At 47.6% G+C, this 17,439-nt stretch overlaps 1 protein-coding gene and 1 long non-coding RNA gene across 3 annotated transcripts in view; one reads left to right on the forward strand and one right to left on the reverse strand.

Moving 5' to 3' along the window:
* Positions 1 to 17,439, forward strand: part of LOC138267632 (uncharacterized) — a 193,552-nt gene that overhangs the window by 155,214 nt on the left and 20,899 nt on the right. The window lies entirely within an intron of this gene.
* The window catches only part of CA5A (carbonic anhydrase 5A), a 312,741-nt gene that overhangs the window by 57,565 nt on the left and 237,737 nt on the right, over positions 1 to 17,439 (reverse strand). For both annotated transcript variants that reach the window (XM_069216726.1, XM_069216725.1), the window contains exon 5: positions 8,768 to 8,830. In XM_069216726.1, coding sequence (XP_069072827.1) covers positions 8,768 to 8,830 — 63 coding nt within the window. The remainder of the gene's footprint in view (positions 1 to 8,767; positions 8,831 to 17,439) is intronic.

Here is a 17,439-nt window from a genome sequence, read left to right on the forward strand (position 1 = left end):
AACCGCAAGTAACACCTGTGGGCAGGCACGATGGGGATGTATTAACACGCATGCTGACAGTCCAACGCTACCATCCAGTCTACTTGGTCCAGGGCAGACAAGACCTCAGCAAGAGTGAGCATCATGAATTTCTCCTTTTTGAAGAAGAGATTGACGTCCCGCAAATCCAGAATGGGGCGAAGACCCTTGTGCTTTTTGGGAATAAGAAAGTAGCTGGAATAATAACCACTGCCTACTTCTGACATCAGGACTCTTTCTATGACTGCCCTGGCCAAGAGAGCCATAACTTCCTCGTGGAGCAAGAATAAATGATTGCTCATCAGACGTTCTTTTAATGGCGGCACAGAGGGAGGGAAAGACTAGAAGGGGAGGGAATAGCCCTTCTGTATGATCTGCAAGACCCATTTGTCTGATGTTATGGACCACCACGGAGGGAGATGAAATTGAATCCTCCCTTCAACTAGACATGTGTGGTCTTGCAGAATCATACTAGGAGGACTTGGATGCTGAGGAGGAGGGGGGCTGGGTGGTGGAGGACTTCTGGCCATACCATCTGGGTCTGAAGGTACCACAACCTCGTCCTCATACAGGATGCTGACCTGGCAGAGGACGTTGGCTGGTCTGTGGATGGCATAATACCCTACCCCTTCCGAAGCCTCGAAAGGGGTGAAAGGCAGACTGCTGGCGAGGAGGCACCGAGAGGCCCATGGACCTGGCTGTGGCCTGAGAATCCTTGAAGCGCTCCACCGCCAAATCTGCCTTTTCACTGAATAGGCATGAGCCATTGAAGGGAATGTCCCTAAAGTTTGCCTGGACATCCCCAGAAAAGCCAGATGTACATAGTCAGGCGTGGCCATGAAGGGCCACCGACTATGAAATCGCCCTACCTAGTGAGTGTCCCAACCACAACTTACTGTAAACCTTGCCCCATCTTTCCTATCTTTAATAGCTTGTGTGAGAGTGTGTCTCGCATGCCCTCCAGGACCTGAGGCAGCATCTATGCCACCATTTCCCATAAAGTATGGGAAAAATGTTCCAATAGGCATTAGTTGTTTACAGACCTCAATGCAGGCTCGAGGTAGAAAACATTTTTTTTCCAAGCTGATCCAGCCTCTTGGATTCCCTATCCAGGGGAGTGGAGGCCTGGACAAAACTTAGTTACTTACCTGTAACAACAGTTATCCAGTATTTGTATCTTTCATACATTCACATGCTTGAATCAATCTAGTTGTCGAAGTGGGAGTCCCACGGTACATAAAATAGCAATAATTAACAAATAAAAATGTTTTGCCATAGGCTATAATGGAAATACCTGTCACTCATATAGCCTATCCAGATCCTTTTGTGAAAAGGACCCAAACTTGCCTACTGACCAATCAGGCACCAGCACCCTCAAGAACACTCTCCAGAGAGGCTCCTTCCCTCAGATTAGCACAAGAGTGAAAGATTATAACCTGAGAGGAAATGCGAGCGACCAAGGGGAGGAGGGTGGGTTGCATGTGAATTTATAAAAGATACCAATACTGGATAACTGTAGTTACAGGTAAGTAACTTGTTTTCTTATCCAGTATTGGATCTTTCATAAATTCACATGCTTAAATCTGAATAGTCAGCAGTACTGTTGATAAACATACTCGCAGTGGATGGAGGGTGCGAGCATGGAAATCCTTTACGACCTATATAAAATAGTTAGCTCATAAATCTTGCATTATGAACTTCAAAGAAATATAGATACTTCTAAGTACATATACTGAACATCTGTGTTATACATACACATATATATTCATATACCTAAATACATACATACTTATATAGAAGCATGTCAAAGTATATAGGATGGAAATCATGGCTATTTGCATATCAAACCATTTCTATATAACCAAGGAAAGGTCTCACCTTAATGAAAGAGATGACGTAGAACAGCTTGTCCTACTAGAGAGTCGGTTCTCTGCAATGACTCCAAACAATAGTGCTGCGTAAAGGAGTGTGTCGCAGCTTGACAAATCTTATCCAGGGCAATACCCTGAAACAAAGCAGCCGATGTGGAGACTGCTCTCGTGGAGTGGGCTCTCAGGCGCCTAGTCAACGGTTTTCCTGCCTTGGTGTGACAGAACTGGATTGTAGAGGAAATCCACCAGGCTATAGTGGCCTTGGTGACTCCTGTCCCGTGTCACCCAAGAGAATAATATACCAAGAGTTGATCTGATTTCCTGATTTGTTTGGTACTTTGAAGGTCAAATTTGAGGCATTGTTTGATGTCCAAAGAATGTAGCGTTTTTTCTGCGATTGTAGTTGGATTTGGAAAAAAGGTTCGTAGTATCACGGGCTCATTGAGATGGAATGAAGATGGCACCTTGGGAACGTATCTGGGGTTGGTTCTGAGCATAACGAAGTCATCAGAAAAAAACAAAAAAGGTTCTTTAGTAGTGAAAGCCTGTTTATTACTGACTCTCCTGGTGGAAGTGAGAGCAAGCAGGGTTGCCACTTTCCATGTGATGTACTTGAGTTCCGCCCTGTGAATAGGGTTGAAAGGAGCTTTCATGAGCTGAGACAGGACTATATTAAGGTGCCACTCTGGCAGAGGTAGCCGCACAGGAGGGAAAGTGCGCAAGAGTCCATTCATAAACTGCTTAATGATTCTGGATGAGCCGATTGAGGGCATGTCAGCTGATTGCCTATAGGAGGCTTTAGCCTGCTAGGTAAATCTGGACTGATGCATGGCAAAGACAAGCCTTGGAGAGTGTGAGAAGGTACGAAAGAATTTGTTCAGGCTTAATTTGTAATAGGTGGAAGTTGTTCTGAGAGCACTAAACACAAAATCTCTTCCACTTGAGTTTGTATGTCTTATTTGTGCTCTCTGCTCGTGCCCTAGATAATATCAGTCTGCATTCCTGATCGATGTTCATATCGTGAAACTCTCTGTACTCAGGAGCCAAGAATGCAATTGCAGAGAAGTTGGATAGAGATGAAGGATTAGACCCTGATTCTTCGTGAGAAGGTTGTGGTTGCAAGGAAGGTGGACTGGATTGGCCACGGACCAGAGTAGGAGCTCCGTGTACCAGTACTGTCTGGGCCATCTGGGGGCTATGAGAATGTTCTTGCAGCATTCGGACGTCATTTTCCTGAAGAGCCTGGGAATCGGCGAGATGGGGGGGAAAAGCGTAGGCAAAGATCTAGGACAATATCATCAAAAGAGCATTTCCCCACGACCCCGGAAGTGTGTATCGACTGGTGTAGAACTGGCATTTGGCGTTCAGGTTGGTGGCAAACAAGTCAAGGATCGGCTGACCCCATCGTTGGAAGATCCTGTCGAGTATGTTCTGATTGAGTTCCCACTCGTGGCAGTTGTCGTCCGTCCTGCTGAGAGAGTCCGCTAGGGCATTGTTGACCCCCGGCAGGTGCTCCACCCTAAAGCGTATATTGTGCAGTGTGAGCCGGTCCCAAAGAGACTGAGCTTCCCTTGAGAGGGAGAGGAATCTTGTTCCTCCCTGATTGTTGATGTAAAACATACTTGTTGTTGTGTTGTCCGTCCTGACCAACACTGAGGACCCTGCGATGTGTGGAAGAAAAGCCTTCAGCCTGAGATGGATCTCCTTCAGTTCCAGCAGGTTTATGTGCATTCCTTTCTGGAGATTGAACCATCTTCCCTGAATGCGCATGTCTTGCAAATGGCCTCCCCAGCCTTCCAAGGAAGCGTCTGTGGTGATGACAAAGTCTGTTATTGGTGTTAGCAACGTAAGACCTTGGGAGAGGTGGTTGGTCTGAGACCACCACTTGAACGCCTGCTCAATTTTTTGTGTGATAGTTATTAAGTTGTCGAAGGACCCTTGCGACTGGGTCCATTGGAGTTGTAGTTCTTCTTGCAACGGTCTCATTCTCAGCCTTGCTAGTCGAACTAGGACGATGGCCGAGGAAATCATGCCCAGAAGCGACATGAACAGTCGTACTGAAATGAACTCTTTTGTGGAGATTCTGACAGCTAAGTAGGTTAGCTTCTGCTGCCTTGCTGGAGTGAGATATGCTTTGTTATGGATGGTGTCTAATTCTGCACCCAGGAAGACTCTTCTGCATGAGGGAAGTGTGACCGACTTCTGTAGATTTACTGTTAGCCCCAAACTGTGGAATAATTTCAAGCAAGCGTTTGTCGCTTTGGAGGCTAGTAGGCGTAGATGGAGCTTTTATGAGCCAGTCGTCCAGGTATGGAAACACCTGAAAACCCTTGCTGCGGAGGAAACCTGCGACTGGGGCAAGGCATTTTGTGAAGATTCTTGGAGCTGACCTCAGCCCGAATAGTGGGACTTTGAACTGATCATGGGCACCGGCTACAGTAAAGCGGAGATATTTGTGATGTTTCTGATGTATTGATATGTGGAAATAGGCACCCTGGAGATCCAATGTTGGCATAAAATCTCCAGGATTGAGGAGGTGCAGGATATCTGACAGTGTGATCATCCGAAAAGATTGCTTCCGAAGGAACTTCTGGAGTTTCCTGAGATCTAGTATTGGACGCCATTCCCCTGACTTTTTCTTTATTAGGAAGAAACGGGAGTAGAATCCGAGACCTCGTTGCTGAACTGGAACTCTTTCTATAGCTCCCTTGGCAAGCATAAGAAATACCTCCTGTTGAAGCAGACGAAGATGGAGAGGTCTGCCTGTTCTTTGTGGATGATGAGGTGGTTTTTGTATGAATTCCAGGGTATGACCTCATCACTATATCCAGCACCCATTTATCTGATGTTATTTTCTTCCACTCCTGGATGTAGTTGGAGATGTTTGCTCCTATTTGTTGATGGTGTGAACATTGGGGAAGCATAGCCGGTGCCTGGAGAAGACATTGCTTTCTGGGTTGATCTCTGCTTTGTGAACCCTGTCTTCTCTTTCCTCCCTGTCTGGCGTAGGAAGCCGTAGATGGTTGCCGGTACTGTTGTTGGTAGGAAGGCCTATATTGGGGTTGCTGGTACTGCCTGTGAAAGGAACCTCAAAATGAGGTAAATCCTCTTCCTTTAACACCCCGAAAGGGCTGTTTCCAGTACTGTAGGGTACCCAGGGACTTGGCAGTGTCTGTGTCGGTCTTGATGGCCTGGAGCGCATCATCTACGTGCTTGCCAAAGAGAGATTCGCCATCGTAGGGCATGTCGAGGATTCTGGACTGCACTTCCGGCCTGAAAGATGTGGCTTTGAGCCAACCTTGGCGGCATAAGACTGCTGCACCAGCTAGCTGACGAAAGCCGGTGGAGGCTATATCTAGAGCGCAGTCGATTATCTCTTCCGACGTACGCTCACCTTCTTGGAGGATCTTCTGTGCCTCTGCTTGTTTGCTTTCAGGGATGAGGTCAATGAAAGGTTGCATATCCAACCACATTTGCCGGTCATAACGACCCAGGATTGCCAATGAATTTGCTGCTCTGACAGTGATTGCTGACATGGAGGAGAATCTTTTGCCCACATTATCCAATCTCCTTCCTTCTCTGTCTGGAGGAGTAGAGATAGGTGTCCATGGGTTCTTAGAACGCCTTTGAGCAGCTTGTGAAATAACCGAGTCAGGCTTTGGGTGGCCAGTGACACATGCCGGAGAATCTTGGGTTGCCTTGTATTTCTTGCGGGACTGGTGGGACCGTTGCGGGGTTGCGCATAATCTTTGTACCCTCGCTCCATATAAAATCAATAATCGGAATGGACCGTACAGACTTCCTTGACTGCTCCTTAAAATCATGCAGGAAACATTCTGACTGCTAGACAGATGTTGGAAGGTGGAAGCGTGCAGCAGCTCTGTCCATTAGATTGTGGAAACCACCTATATCCTCAGGTGGAGAATCAGAAGAGCGAGGAGGTGGTGGAGAAGGAGTGGGGGCCAAGTAGTCATCCCATTCCTCAGTAGGATGTTGCAGGGTAGAAATCTCTCCTTCTTCCTCTTCTTCCCCTGAAGTGGAACCTTCATCTCTGGGGGGTGCAGCTAACAGAGTGGGGTGTCATTCTGGGAGTAGCTGGAGGAGGAGGGACATTGCTTGGTGTAGCAGGAGAAACTGGCGGTGGTGGCTGATCTGCAGCTGCAACTGGAAACCTCCTCCTATAATCCTGTAGCATTGATTGTAAATCCTGGATTAAGGAGGAAGGCATCTGTATAGAGTCTCTTGGCTGAGGCTCTCTTGGTTGGTAATAGTGTTCTTGATGTGAGTAATATGGTTGGTATTGGTCATACTCATCATTGTCATCCTCTTCTTGATATTTAACATGGAGCTGTGATGGGCTGTGTGCATCTCCGAATGGCCCCTCATCAGATTCCTCCCAGTCGAGAAGATGACTGGGTACTAAAGTTGACACCTTGCTTGGAGACGTGTCTACGGGATAAATGTCTGATGTGGGCAGAGATGTGATCCTGACCATGGCTCGAAGATCCGGAGACCTGGAAGAGGTAGCTATCTGTCTGACTGGCACCAGTGACGTAGTAGGTGGTGTCAAAGTTGAAGATGCCGTCGACGGTACTGTGACCAGAGATGATTTTTCCATCGCCGACAGTCTCGTCGACAGTGCTCTCGTCCACGATGGTGTCGTTGACGACGGCTTCTTCGACGGTGTCCTCGTTGACGGTGAGACAGCCGATGACGCTGTTGTTGGTGATATTATAGTTGACGGGGCTGTCGTCGACGGGGTTATAAGCGACGATGTTGTCGTCGTTGATGATGATGTTAACGACGCACTCCGTTCTGGAGTCCTCGTAGACGGAGGTTTGATTGAGGAGATAGGAGCCCTTACCGTTGACGTCAATGTAGTCGTCGCTGACTATGGTCTCGTCGACGAGGTAGTGGAGACTGTAGCTGTAAATACCGTCATCGTCGTCACGATCGTCAACGGTGGTGTCGTCGTCGACTTAATTTTAATAGTTACCTTTCTAGAGGTAGAAGGCTCTGAGGAAGGAGAAAGACGGTAGGGCTCCTTCTTTTGAAGAGGAGAGGATGGCTCAGAGGAAATTGAAGTACCTGTAAGCCCTTTCCATGATGTAATTTCTGCCTCTTTCTAGATTTTTCTGTCTGACCCAGGTCCTCAGATTTGGACCTTTTGTGTGGCCTCTCTGACCCACTCTACTCACCTGAAGTACAGGATTTTGCCTGTAACCATGTCAGGAGTCTACCCTCACGGTCTCTGAGGGTTTTTGTGGAGAAAGTACAACATATCTTGCAGTCTTTCACCTGGTGTTGTGGGTAGAGACAACACAAGCAGTCTTTATGTGGATCATCCACATGTAGCCTTTTCTTTCCACAGGTCTTGTAAGGGCGGAAAAGGCCTTTTCTAGAAGAATCCGATTTTTTTTTAATTCTCTGAGAGGAAAAAAGCTTCTGAAGAAGTAGAAAACTGAGCAGAGCTCAGGGAGACTCCCTTCACACGACGTGAGGTAGAAAATCTGAGGGAAGGAGCTTCTCTGGAGAGTGTTCTAGAGGGTGCTGGTGCCTGATTGGTCAGCAGGCAAGTTTGGGTCCTTTTCACAAAAGGACCTGGATAGGCTATATGAGTGACTGGTATTTCCATTATAGTCTATGGCAAAAAAAATGTATTTGTTAATTATTGCTATTTTATGTACCGTGAGACTCCCACTTCGACGACGGGGATGATTCAAGCATCTGAATTTATGAAAGATCCAATACTGGATAACTGCAGTTACATGTAAGTAACTAATTTTCTTACTCCAGTATTGGAACTTTCATAGATTCACATGCTTGAATCAGAGTAGAGAGCATAGAGCAGAGAGTAGGGAGGAAGGCATGGAGTCTGCCCTGGCATTGGTTCCATGGAACAGCGCCTGGAATGTCAACGTTCCTGAGTCGCCTCGTCGGCAGACGGGTAAGGCAAAGTTCACTTGGAATTCTTCTTCTTGTGCTTCATCCACGAGTACCCAGAGGAGCTCGAGTGTGATGAAGAGGACTTGGGGCTCCTGAAGTGGTCCTGTGACCTTCTCTTCGACCGGGACTGTGATCTCCGAGGAGTCATGCCGGCGATGTCGACTGCCCGACAGACCGAGCACGACTTTGAATTGTGGTCACGTTCAAGACACTATAGACATACATGGTGTGGATCAGTCACCGACATGGCGCGATGGCAGGCACCACACGGCTTGAATCCAGTCTTTCGCCAGGACATCCGCACAGATGAAAAAAAATTCAACAAAAATATCGAAAAAGGCCTGTCAAAAAGGACAGAGGGTAGCTCTGTTCTGGATCTTCGTTTAACCGGAGCAGAAGGAAAAGAACTGACGTACGCGTGCATGGATGGTGCCTTTACAGGCAACCGTAACGTCACAGACAGCTACAACGATGCCACGCAGATCCGAACAACGCCACCGGACGGCACACGCAAGGGTACTGCACAGCAAAAGTTCCAGATTCCAAGCTGTCCCCTGGAAATTCTAAAGTAAGGAATCTGCAGCTAGAAGTCTATCAGATAATGCTTATTAGAAATGTCAATGAATCTAAACAAATGTGGTATCAAGGACTATCCAAGAAAAAACATTGAATTACAGAAATAGGAAATTATGCTGAGAACTTAGAGATGTGTACAAGGTTTTGCAGAGTTCACTCGAGACCAAAAAAAAATGAAAATGCTGTTAAACCATTCCAGCTAGAACTAAGGGGTACAAATATAGCCAAGTAAAATACGAAATCACAGGTTTTTAAATAAATATACATGGATACTGTGAATTAACATAACATTTGCTATATCTGACTGAACTATAAAAGGGTAGAGTAAGGTACTGTTCTCAAGAACTGAGATTTACCTTGTGCTTTACAAGCGGCAGTGCATCAATCAATTTTTGAAGCTCTTGATGATGTTTCCCGATCTACACAGTGAAAAAGTGATCAGATCATTAGCAAAATATAGCAATTTTACCACCGTACGCTCTTCCGAATGTTAATATTTCACATCTTTACAATTCATATCAAAAGGCTGTTAGTTAAGGTCTAGAAAGTTGTTAGTCATATTTCATTTAACAGAGAAGGAAAAGAAAGCATAGTCCTCTTTCGCATGGGCCTTCATTTAATTCTTACCAGAGTGTGGCCTCTTGAAAAACTCAACCGCATAAGGTGAGCGACACAAACCCTCCAGAGCCTCTGACTTATTTGAGAAGCTGAAATGGACTTCCATAAAGCCCAAAGACAACAGCGGCACCACCCTCTTCTTTAGATGACAAACAGTTGGGCTCCAGGAGCAGTAGAGTCCACAAGTGTGTGACATCTTAATCCAAAACAGATGAAAATGATGTGTATTTCTCATCCACTGACTTAGAAGGCGAACCCAGGCATAAACATAGCTAGGACTCTCACAGAGAATCCTTCATCCAGTAGTCTGTGGAACAGCCTAGTTGAGAGCAAGATCAACAGTCTCAATTTGTGATGGCCCCATATGGCCCCACAAGGAGGAGGCACAAAGAAGGTTTAGCCACGCTCCAGGTCAGTAGCCATTGGCTATTGCCCTCCCAGACCTAAACACCCCCCCTAAATCTAGTATTTAGTGGTACCCCAGAACCCAGAAAATCAGATTCATGCAACCTGAAGAAACAATAAGGACTGCTGACCTACAAGCCTGCAGAGAAGACGGAAGACAACTGCTGTGGCCCCAGCCCTACCGGCCTGTCTCCGGATTAAAAAACCAGAGACTGATCCAACAGGGACCAGCGACCTCTGAAGCCTCAGTGGACTGCCCTGGACTAAAGGACCAAGAAGCTCCTGTGAGCAGCGGCTCTGCTCAAAACCAGCTACATCTTTGCAACAAAGAAGCAACTTTAAAAAAACTCACGTTTCCCGCCTGAAGCGTGAGACATCACACTCTGCACTAGATGCCCCCGGCTTGAGATCCAGAGAACAAACACCACAGGGAGGACTCCCCGGCGACTGCGAGCACGTGAGTAGCCCAAGACGACCCCCCTAACCCCACACAGCGACGCCTGCAGAGAGAATCCAGAGGCACTCCCTGACCACGACTGCCTGTAACAAGGGACCAGATGCCTGGAACAAGCACTGCACCCACAGCCCCCAGGACCTGAAGGAACCGAACCTCAGTGCAGGAGTGACCCCCAGGCGACCCTCTGCGTAGCCCAGGTGGTGGCTGTCCCGAAAAGTCCCCCCCTGTGCCTGCCTGCACCGCTAGAGTGACCCCCGGGTCCCTCCATTGTTTTCTATCTGAAACCCGATGCCTGCTCTGCACACTGCACCCGGCCGCCCCTGTGCCGCTGAGGGTGTATTGTGTGCCTACTTGTGTCCCCCTCAGTGCTCTACAAAACCCCCCTGGTCTGCCCCCGAGGACGCAGGTACTTACCTGCTGGCAGACTGGAACCGGAGCACCCCTGTTCTCCATAGGCGCCTATGTGTTTTGGGCACCTCTTTGACCTCTGCACCTGACCGGCCCTGAGCTACTGGTGTGGTAACTTTGGGGTTGCCTTGAACCCCCGATGGTGCGCTGCCTATGCCCAGGAACTGAGACTTGTAAGTGTTTTACTTACCTGACAAACTAACCATTACTTACTTCCCCCAGGAACTGTTGATTTTTGCAGTGTCCACTTTTAAAATAGCTTATTTCCATTTTAACAAAGACTGTAGATGATATTGCTTTTATTCAAAGTTCCTATCTTACCTGTGTGAAGTACCTTGCATTTTATGTGTTTACTTCAAATCTTGAACCCGTAGTTCTTAAAATAAACTAAGAACATATATTTTTCTATATAAAAACAAATTGGCCTGGAGTAAGTCTGAGTGTGTGTTCCTCATTTATTGCCTGTGTGTGTACAACAAATGCTTAACACTACCCTCTGATAACCCTACTGCTCGACCACACTACCACAAAATAGAGCATTAGAATTATCTAATTTTGCCACTATCTTACCTCTAAGGGGAACCATTGGACTCTGTGCACACTATCTCTTACTTTGAGATAGTGTATACAGAGCCAACTTCCTACATTGGTGGATCAGCGGTGAGGTCTAAGACTTTGCATTTGCTGGACTACTAGGCCAAAACCTCATCACACGACTAAATTCTAAAAACGGTCATTAGAAACTGATTTTTGAAATTTGAGCTATTTTTCTAAATTTTGAAAAGTCCTGCTAGGGCCTTGTATAAGTAAGTCCCTGTTAGCATTTCTTTTAGAGTTTGAAAGTTTGTAAAAGTTTGGATTTAAGTTCTAGAAGTAGTTATTAGATTCTTAAAAAGTTATCCCAACTTTTAGAGAAATAATGTCTAGCACAGAGGAAATGGTGGTGGAACTCAACCTCACCCCTTATCTGCTTCTAGGGATGTCAGAGTTAGGGACTCTCTGTAAGCTAAAAAATATAAAAACCCTATTAAAGTTAAGCTCCAGGAGCTTTAGGCAGAGTTTGCCAAGGACCACCCCTCTGAGGATAATCCTACAGATGGAGAAGCTAGTGACCAGGAGGATGATTCCCTCCCTCCTGTCCTAGTTAGGGAGGCCAGGGTCCCTCAAACCCTGACTCCACAAGTGATAGTCAGAGATACTGGTTCTTCCACGGGGGAGACCAGTAACTCTGGAAGCATTGAGGGCAGCCTCAACGAAGATGACCTACTGTTAGCCAGGATGACCAAAAGATTGGCTTTGGAGACACAGCTCCTAGCCATATATAGGGAAAGACAAGAGATGGGTTTGGTTCCCATCAATGGTGGCAGAAACAAATAGGGTCAGAGAAAGTACTGACATGCTAAAAATCCCCAAAGGGATTGTAACAGAATATGAAGATGGTGATGACATCACCAAGTGGTTCACAGCTTTTGAGTGGGCTTGTGCAACTAGAAAAGTAGACAAATCTCACTGGGGTGCTCCCCTTTGGGAAATGTTCACTGGAAAGTGTAGGGATAGACTCCTCACACTCTCTGGTAAAGATGCAGATTCCTATGACCTCATGAAGGCTACCCTGATTGAGGGCATTGGATTCTCAACTGAGGAGTACAGGATTAGGTTCAGGGGGGCTCAGAAATCCTCGAGCCAGATCTGGGTTGATTTTGTTGACTTCTCAGTCAAAACACTAGATGGTTGGATTAATGGCAGTGGTGTAAATGATTATGATGAGCTGTATAACTTGTTTATGAAAGAACATCTTTTAAGTAATTGTTTCAGTGATAAACTGCCTCTGCATCTGGCAGACTTAGGTCCAATTTCTCCCCAAGAATTGGGAAAGAAGGCAGACCACTGGGTCAAGACAAGGGTGACCAGGACTTCCACAGGGGTTGACCAGAAGAAAGGGGTCACAAAGCCTCCCCAAGGGAAGTGTGTTCAGACATCCAAGGGAAAAAGCAAAGAGTCTTCTACAGGGCCCCAAAAACCTGCTCAGGAGGGTGGGTCCAAAGCCTCTTCACAATCCTCATTTGGGTACAAGGGTAAAAACGTTGATCCCAAAAAGGCCTGGTGTCGCAGATGTAACCAGCATGGACACCAAGCTGGAGACAATGGCTCTCCCAAGAAAGGTTCCACAACAACATACTTCTTCAGTTAGCACTGGAATAGCCAGTCTCCAAGTGGGATCAACAGCGTGCCCAGAACAATCAGGATCACACTGAAGCTACATTAGTCTCAAAGGGTGGGGTGGACCTAGCCACACTTGCTGCCTGGCCGCCTAACATGCAAAAATACAGACAGCAGCTCTTAATTAATTGAACTAGAGTAGAAGCCTTGAGGGATACAGGTGCTAGTGTCACTATAGTGACAGACAAACTGGTTTCCCCAGGACAATACCTGGCTGGACAAACGTATACAGTCACCAATGCTGACAATCGGACTAAAGTCCATCCCTTGGCAATGGTAACTTTAGAATGGGGAGGGGTCACTGGCCTGAAACAGGTGGTAGTTTCTTCCGCTATACCAGTAGAATGTCTGCTTGGAAATGATCTTGAGTCCTCAGCATGGGCTGAGGTAGAACTCAAAACCCATGCAGCCATGTTGGGTATCCCTGAACTGGTGTGTGTCAAGACAAGGGCACAGTGCAGGGCTCAGGGTGAAAAAGAAATGTTGGAGTCTGGAATAATGGCCCAACCTTCCAAGAGAATAGGAAAGAAGACTGGGGAACCAGCTTTAGCACAGAAAAAGAAACCGAACCCCTCTTCTCAGGAAGAAGTTCTATCCCCGTAGGGAACTGAGTCCGCAGAGCTAGAACCTTACCAGGTTGAGCTCTTGGGCCCAGGGGGACCCTCAAGGGAACAGCTGTGCAAGGGGTAAGAAACTTGCCCCTCTCTTGAAGGCCTAAGACCGCAAGCAGCTGAACAGGAAAAGGGAAATGTCAGTGGAACACACAGGGTCTATTGGGAAGATGGACTCCTTTACACTGAGGCAAGAGATCCCAAACGTGGTGCCACTAGGAGAGTGGTAGTGCCTCAGGAATTTAGGGAGTTCATTCTGACCTTAGCCCATGACATTTCCCTTGCTGGGCATTTGGGACAAACCAAGATATGGCAGAGGTTAGTCAACCATTTCTGTTGGCCCAATATGTCCCAGAAGGTAAAGGTGTTTTGTACCTCCTGTGTCACCCGTCAAGCCAGTGGTAAAACAGGTGGCCATCCAAAGGACCCCCACATTCCACTTCCAGTGGTGGGGATCCCCTTTGAAAGAGTGGGAGTGGATATAGTGGGTCAACTTGAACCTCCCACAGCACCAGGGAATCAGTATATCCTAGTAGCAGTGGACCATGCTACTAGGTACCCCGAGGCAATTCCCCTTAGGTCCACTACTGCCCCTGCAATACCCAAAGAACTCATTGGTATTTTTACCAGAGTGGGATTTCCTAAAGAGGTGGTGTCTGACAGAGGTACCAACTTCATGCCAGCTTACCTAAAACACATGTGGAATGAGTGTGGGGTGACCTACAAATTCACCATACCATACATCCACAAACCAATGGTCTTGTTGACAGATTTAACAAGACATTGAAGGGCATGATCATGGGGCTCCCTGAAAAACTCAAAAGGAGATGGGATGTCCTCCTGCCATGCCTGCTTTTCGCCTACAGAGAGGTGCCTCAGAAGGGAGTAGGGTGTTCCCCCTTTGAACTTCTGTTTGGCCATCCTGTTAGGGGACCAATAGCTCTTGTGAAAGAAGGCTGGGAAAGACCTCTCCATGAGCCTGAACAAGATGTGGTGGACTATGTACTAGGCCTAGGTTCAAGGATGGCAGAGTACATGGAAAAGGCAAGCAAAAACCTTGAGGCTATCCAACAGCTCCAGAAGATGTGGTATGACCAAGAGGCTGCTATGGTTGAATTTGGACCTGGAGCCTGTGGCTCCCAGGGCACTTCTGGATAAATGGAGTGGCCCTTACCCAGTGCTAGAAAAGAAGAGTCAGGTCACCTACCTGGTGGACCTAGGCACTAGCAGTACCCCCAGAGGGTGATCCATGTTAACCGCCTCAAACTCTTCCATGATAGGGCCGATGTAAACATGTTAATGGTTACAGATGAGGGCCAGGAAGCAGAGAGTGATCCTCTCCCTGATCTCCTCTCCACTGATCCTAAGGATGGCACAGTAGATTAAGTGGTCTACTCAGACACCCTCTCTGGCCAACAGCAGGCTGACTGCAGGCAAGTCCTCCAGGAGTTTGCGGAGCTCTTTTCCCTAACCCCTGGTCAGATACACCTGTGTACCCATGATGTGGACACAGGAGACAGCATGCCTGTCAAAAACAAAATATTCAGACAGTTTGATCAAGTTAAGGAAAGCATCAAGGTGGAAGTCCACAAGATGCTGGAGTTGGGAGTGATTGAGCACTCTGACAGTCCCTGGGCTAGCCCAGTGGTCTTGGTCCCCAAACCTCACACAAAAGATGGCAAGATGGCATGCGGTTCTGTGTGAACTACATAGGGCTTAACTCTGTCACCAAGACAGATGCTCACCCCATTCCAAGGGCAGATGAATTAATTGGCAAATTGGGTGATGCCAAATACTTAAATAGCTTTGACTTAACAGCAGGGCACTGGCAAATAAGAATGGCACCAGGAGCAAAAGAGAAAACAGCATTCTCTACACCTGGTGGGCACTATCAGTTTACTGTGATAACCTTTGGCTTAAAGAATTCCCCTGCCACCTTCCAAAGGTTGGTGAATCAAGTCCTTGCTGGCTTGGAGTCCTTTAGTGCAGCTTATCGTGATGATATTGCTGTCTTTAGCTCCAGCTGGCAGGATCACCTGGTCCACCTGAAGAAGGTTTTGCAGACCCTGCAAGCAGCAGACCTCTCTATCAAGGCATCTAAATGTCAGATAGGGCAGGGTACTGTGGTTTACTTGGGTCCCCTGAATACCAATCTGACTTCTAGTGTAGGCTGACCAGTTTCTGCCAGCCTGCCACACACCAGACATGTTGCTGGCCATATGGGGAGAGTACCTTTGTGACTCTTTGGCAAGGAACAAAGCCTTTGCTGGGTGGAGGTGCTTCACACCTCCCCCTGCAGGAACTGTAACACCTGGCGGTGAGCCTCAAAGGCTCATCCCCTTTGTTACAGCACCCCAGCTAGTGGAGATGCCCATCCCTCCGGCCACTGTCCCCACTTTTGGCAGCAAGGCTGGAGGAGATAATGAGAAAAACAAGGAGGAGTCACTCCCCATTCAGGACAGCCCCTAAGGTGTCCTGAGCTCAGGTGACCCCTGCCCTTAGAAATCCTCAGTCTTAATTTTGGAGGATTCCCCCAATAGGATTAGGGATGTGCCCCCCTCCCCACAGGGAGGAGGTACAAAGAGGGTGTAGCCACCCTCCAGGACAGTAGCCTCCCAGACCTAAACACACACCTAAATCTAGTATTTAGGGGCTCCCCAGAACCCAGGAAATCAGATTCCTGCAACCTGAATAAACAAGAAGGACTGCTGACCTACAAGCCCGCAGAGAAGACGGAAAACAACAACTGCTTTGGCCCCAGCCCTACCAGCCTGTCTCCGGATTTGAAAACCAGCAACGCATCCAACAGATACCAGCGACCTCTGAAGCCTCAGAGGACTGCCGTGGACTAAAGGACCAAGAAACTCCCATGAGCAGCGGCTCTGCTCAAAACAGCTACATCTTTGCAACAAAGAAGCAACTTCCAAAGAACTTGTGTCTACCGCCGGAAATGTGAGACTTCACACTCTGCCACTGACGCCCCCGGTTCGAGATACAGAGAACAAACACCACAGGGAGGACTCCCCGGTGACTGTGAGCCCGTGAGTAGCCCGAGATGACCCTCCCCCCCCCCCCCGAGCCCCAACAGCGACGCCTGCAGAGAGAATCCAGAGGCTCCTCCTGACTGCGACTGCCTGTAACAAGGGACCTGACTCCTGGAACAAGCACTGCACCCGCAGCCCCAAGGACCTGAAGGAACCGAACTCCAGTGCAGGAGCGACCCACAGTCAACCCTCTGCCTAGCCCAGGTGGTGGCTACCCCAAGGAGCCCCCCATGTGCCTGCCTGCATCGTTGAAGAGACCCCCGGGTCTGCCCATTACTTCCTATCTGAAACTCGACGCCTGTTTGCACTCTGCACCCGGCCGCCCCTGTGCCACTGAGGGTGTACTTTCTGTGCCTGCTTGTGTCACCCCCCGGTGCCCGACAAAACCCCCCTGGTCTGCCCCCCGAGGACACGGGTACTTACCTGCTGGCACACTGGATCCGGGGAACCCCTATTCTCCATTGGAACCTATGTGTTTTGGGCACCTCTTTGACCTCTGCACCTGACCAGCCCTGAGCTGCTGGTGTGGTAACTTTTGGGTTGCCTTGAACCCCCAACGGTGGGCTACCTTGGACCCAACTTTGAGACTTTTGTTTTACTTACCTGTGAACTTAACCTTTACTTACCTCCCCCAGGAACTGTTGATTTTTGCAGTGTCCACTTTGAAAATAGCTTATTGCCATTTTTACAAAGACTGTACATGAGATTGTTTTCATTCAAAGTTCCTAGAGTATCTAAATGAAATACCTTGCATTTAAAGTATTAAGTGTAAATCTTGAACCTGTGGTTCTTAAAATAAACTAAGAAAATATATTTTTCAATATAAAAACCTATTGGCCTGGAGTAAGTCTGAGTGTGTGTTCCTCATTTATTGCCTGTGTGTGTACAACAAATGCTTAACACTACCCTCTGATAAGCCTACTGCTCGACCACACTACCACAAAATAGAGCATTAGAATGATCTCTTTTTGCCACTATCTTACTTCTAAGGGGAACCCTTGAACTCTGTGCACACTATTTCTTACTTTGAAATAGTATATACAGAGCCAACTTCCTACACAGATTCCTTACCTTAGAATTTTCTCACAGGGGTCAGACTGGATCCAGAGATTTTTCTTTGAGCAATACCCTTGCGCGTCGGTAGGTGGCGTCAGTCGACTCCGCAGGTGTCGTGATGACATCGGGAATAGTACACAGATGCCACCCTCGCAAAGTGACGTCAGTTTATTTAACAACTTTCCACGCCAGAGCGCAAAGCCGCTAAG

This window comes from Pleurodeles waltl, chromosome 12 (genome assembly GCF_031143425.1).
Source record: "Pleurodeles waltl isolate 20211129_DDA chromosome 12, aPleWal1.hap1.20221129, whole genome shotgun sequence".
Taxonomy (NCBI): Eukaryota; Metazoa; Chordata; class Amphibia; order Caudata; family Salamandridae; genus Pleurodeles; species Pleurodeles waltl.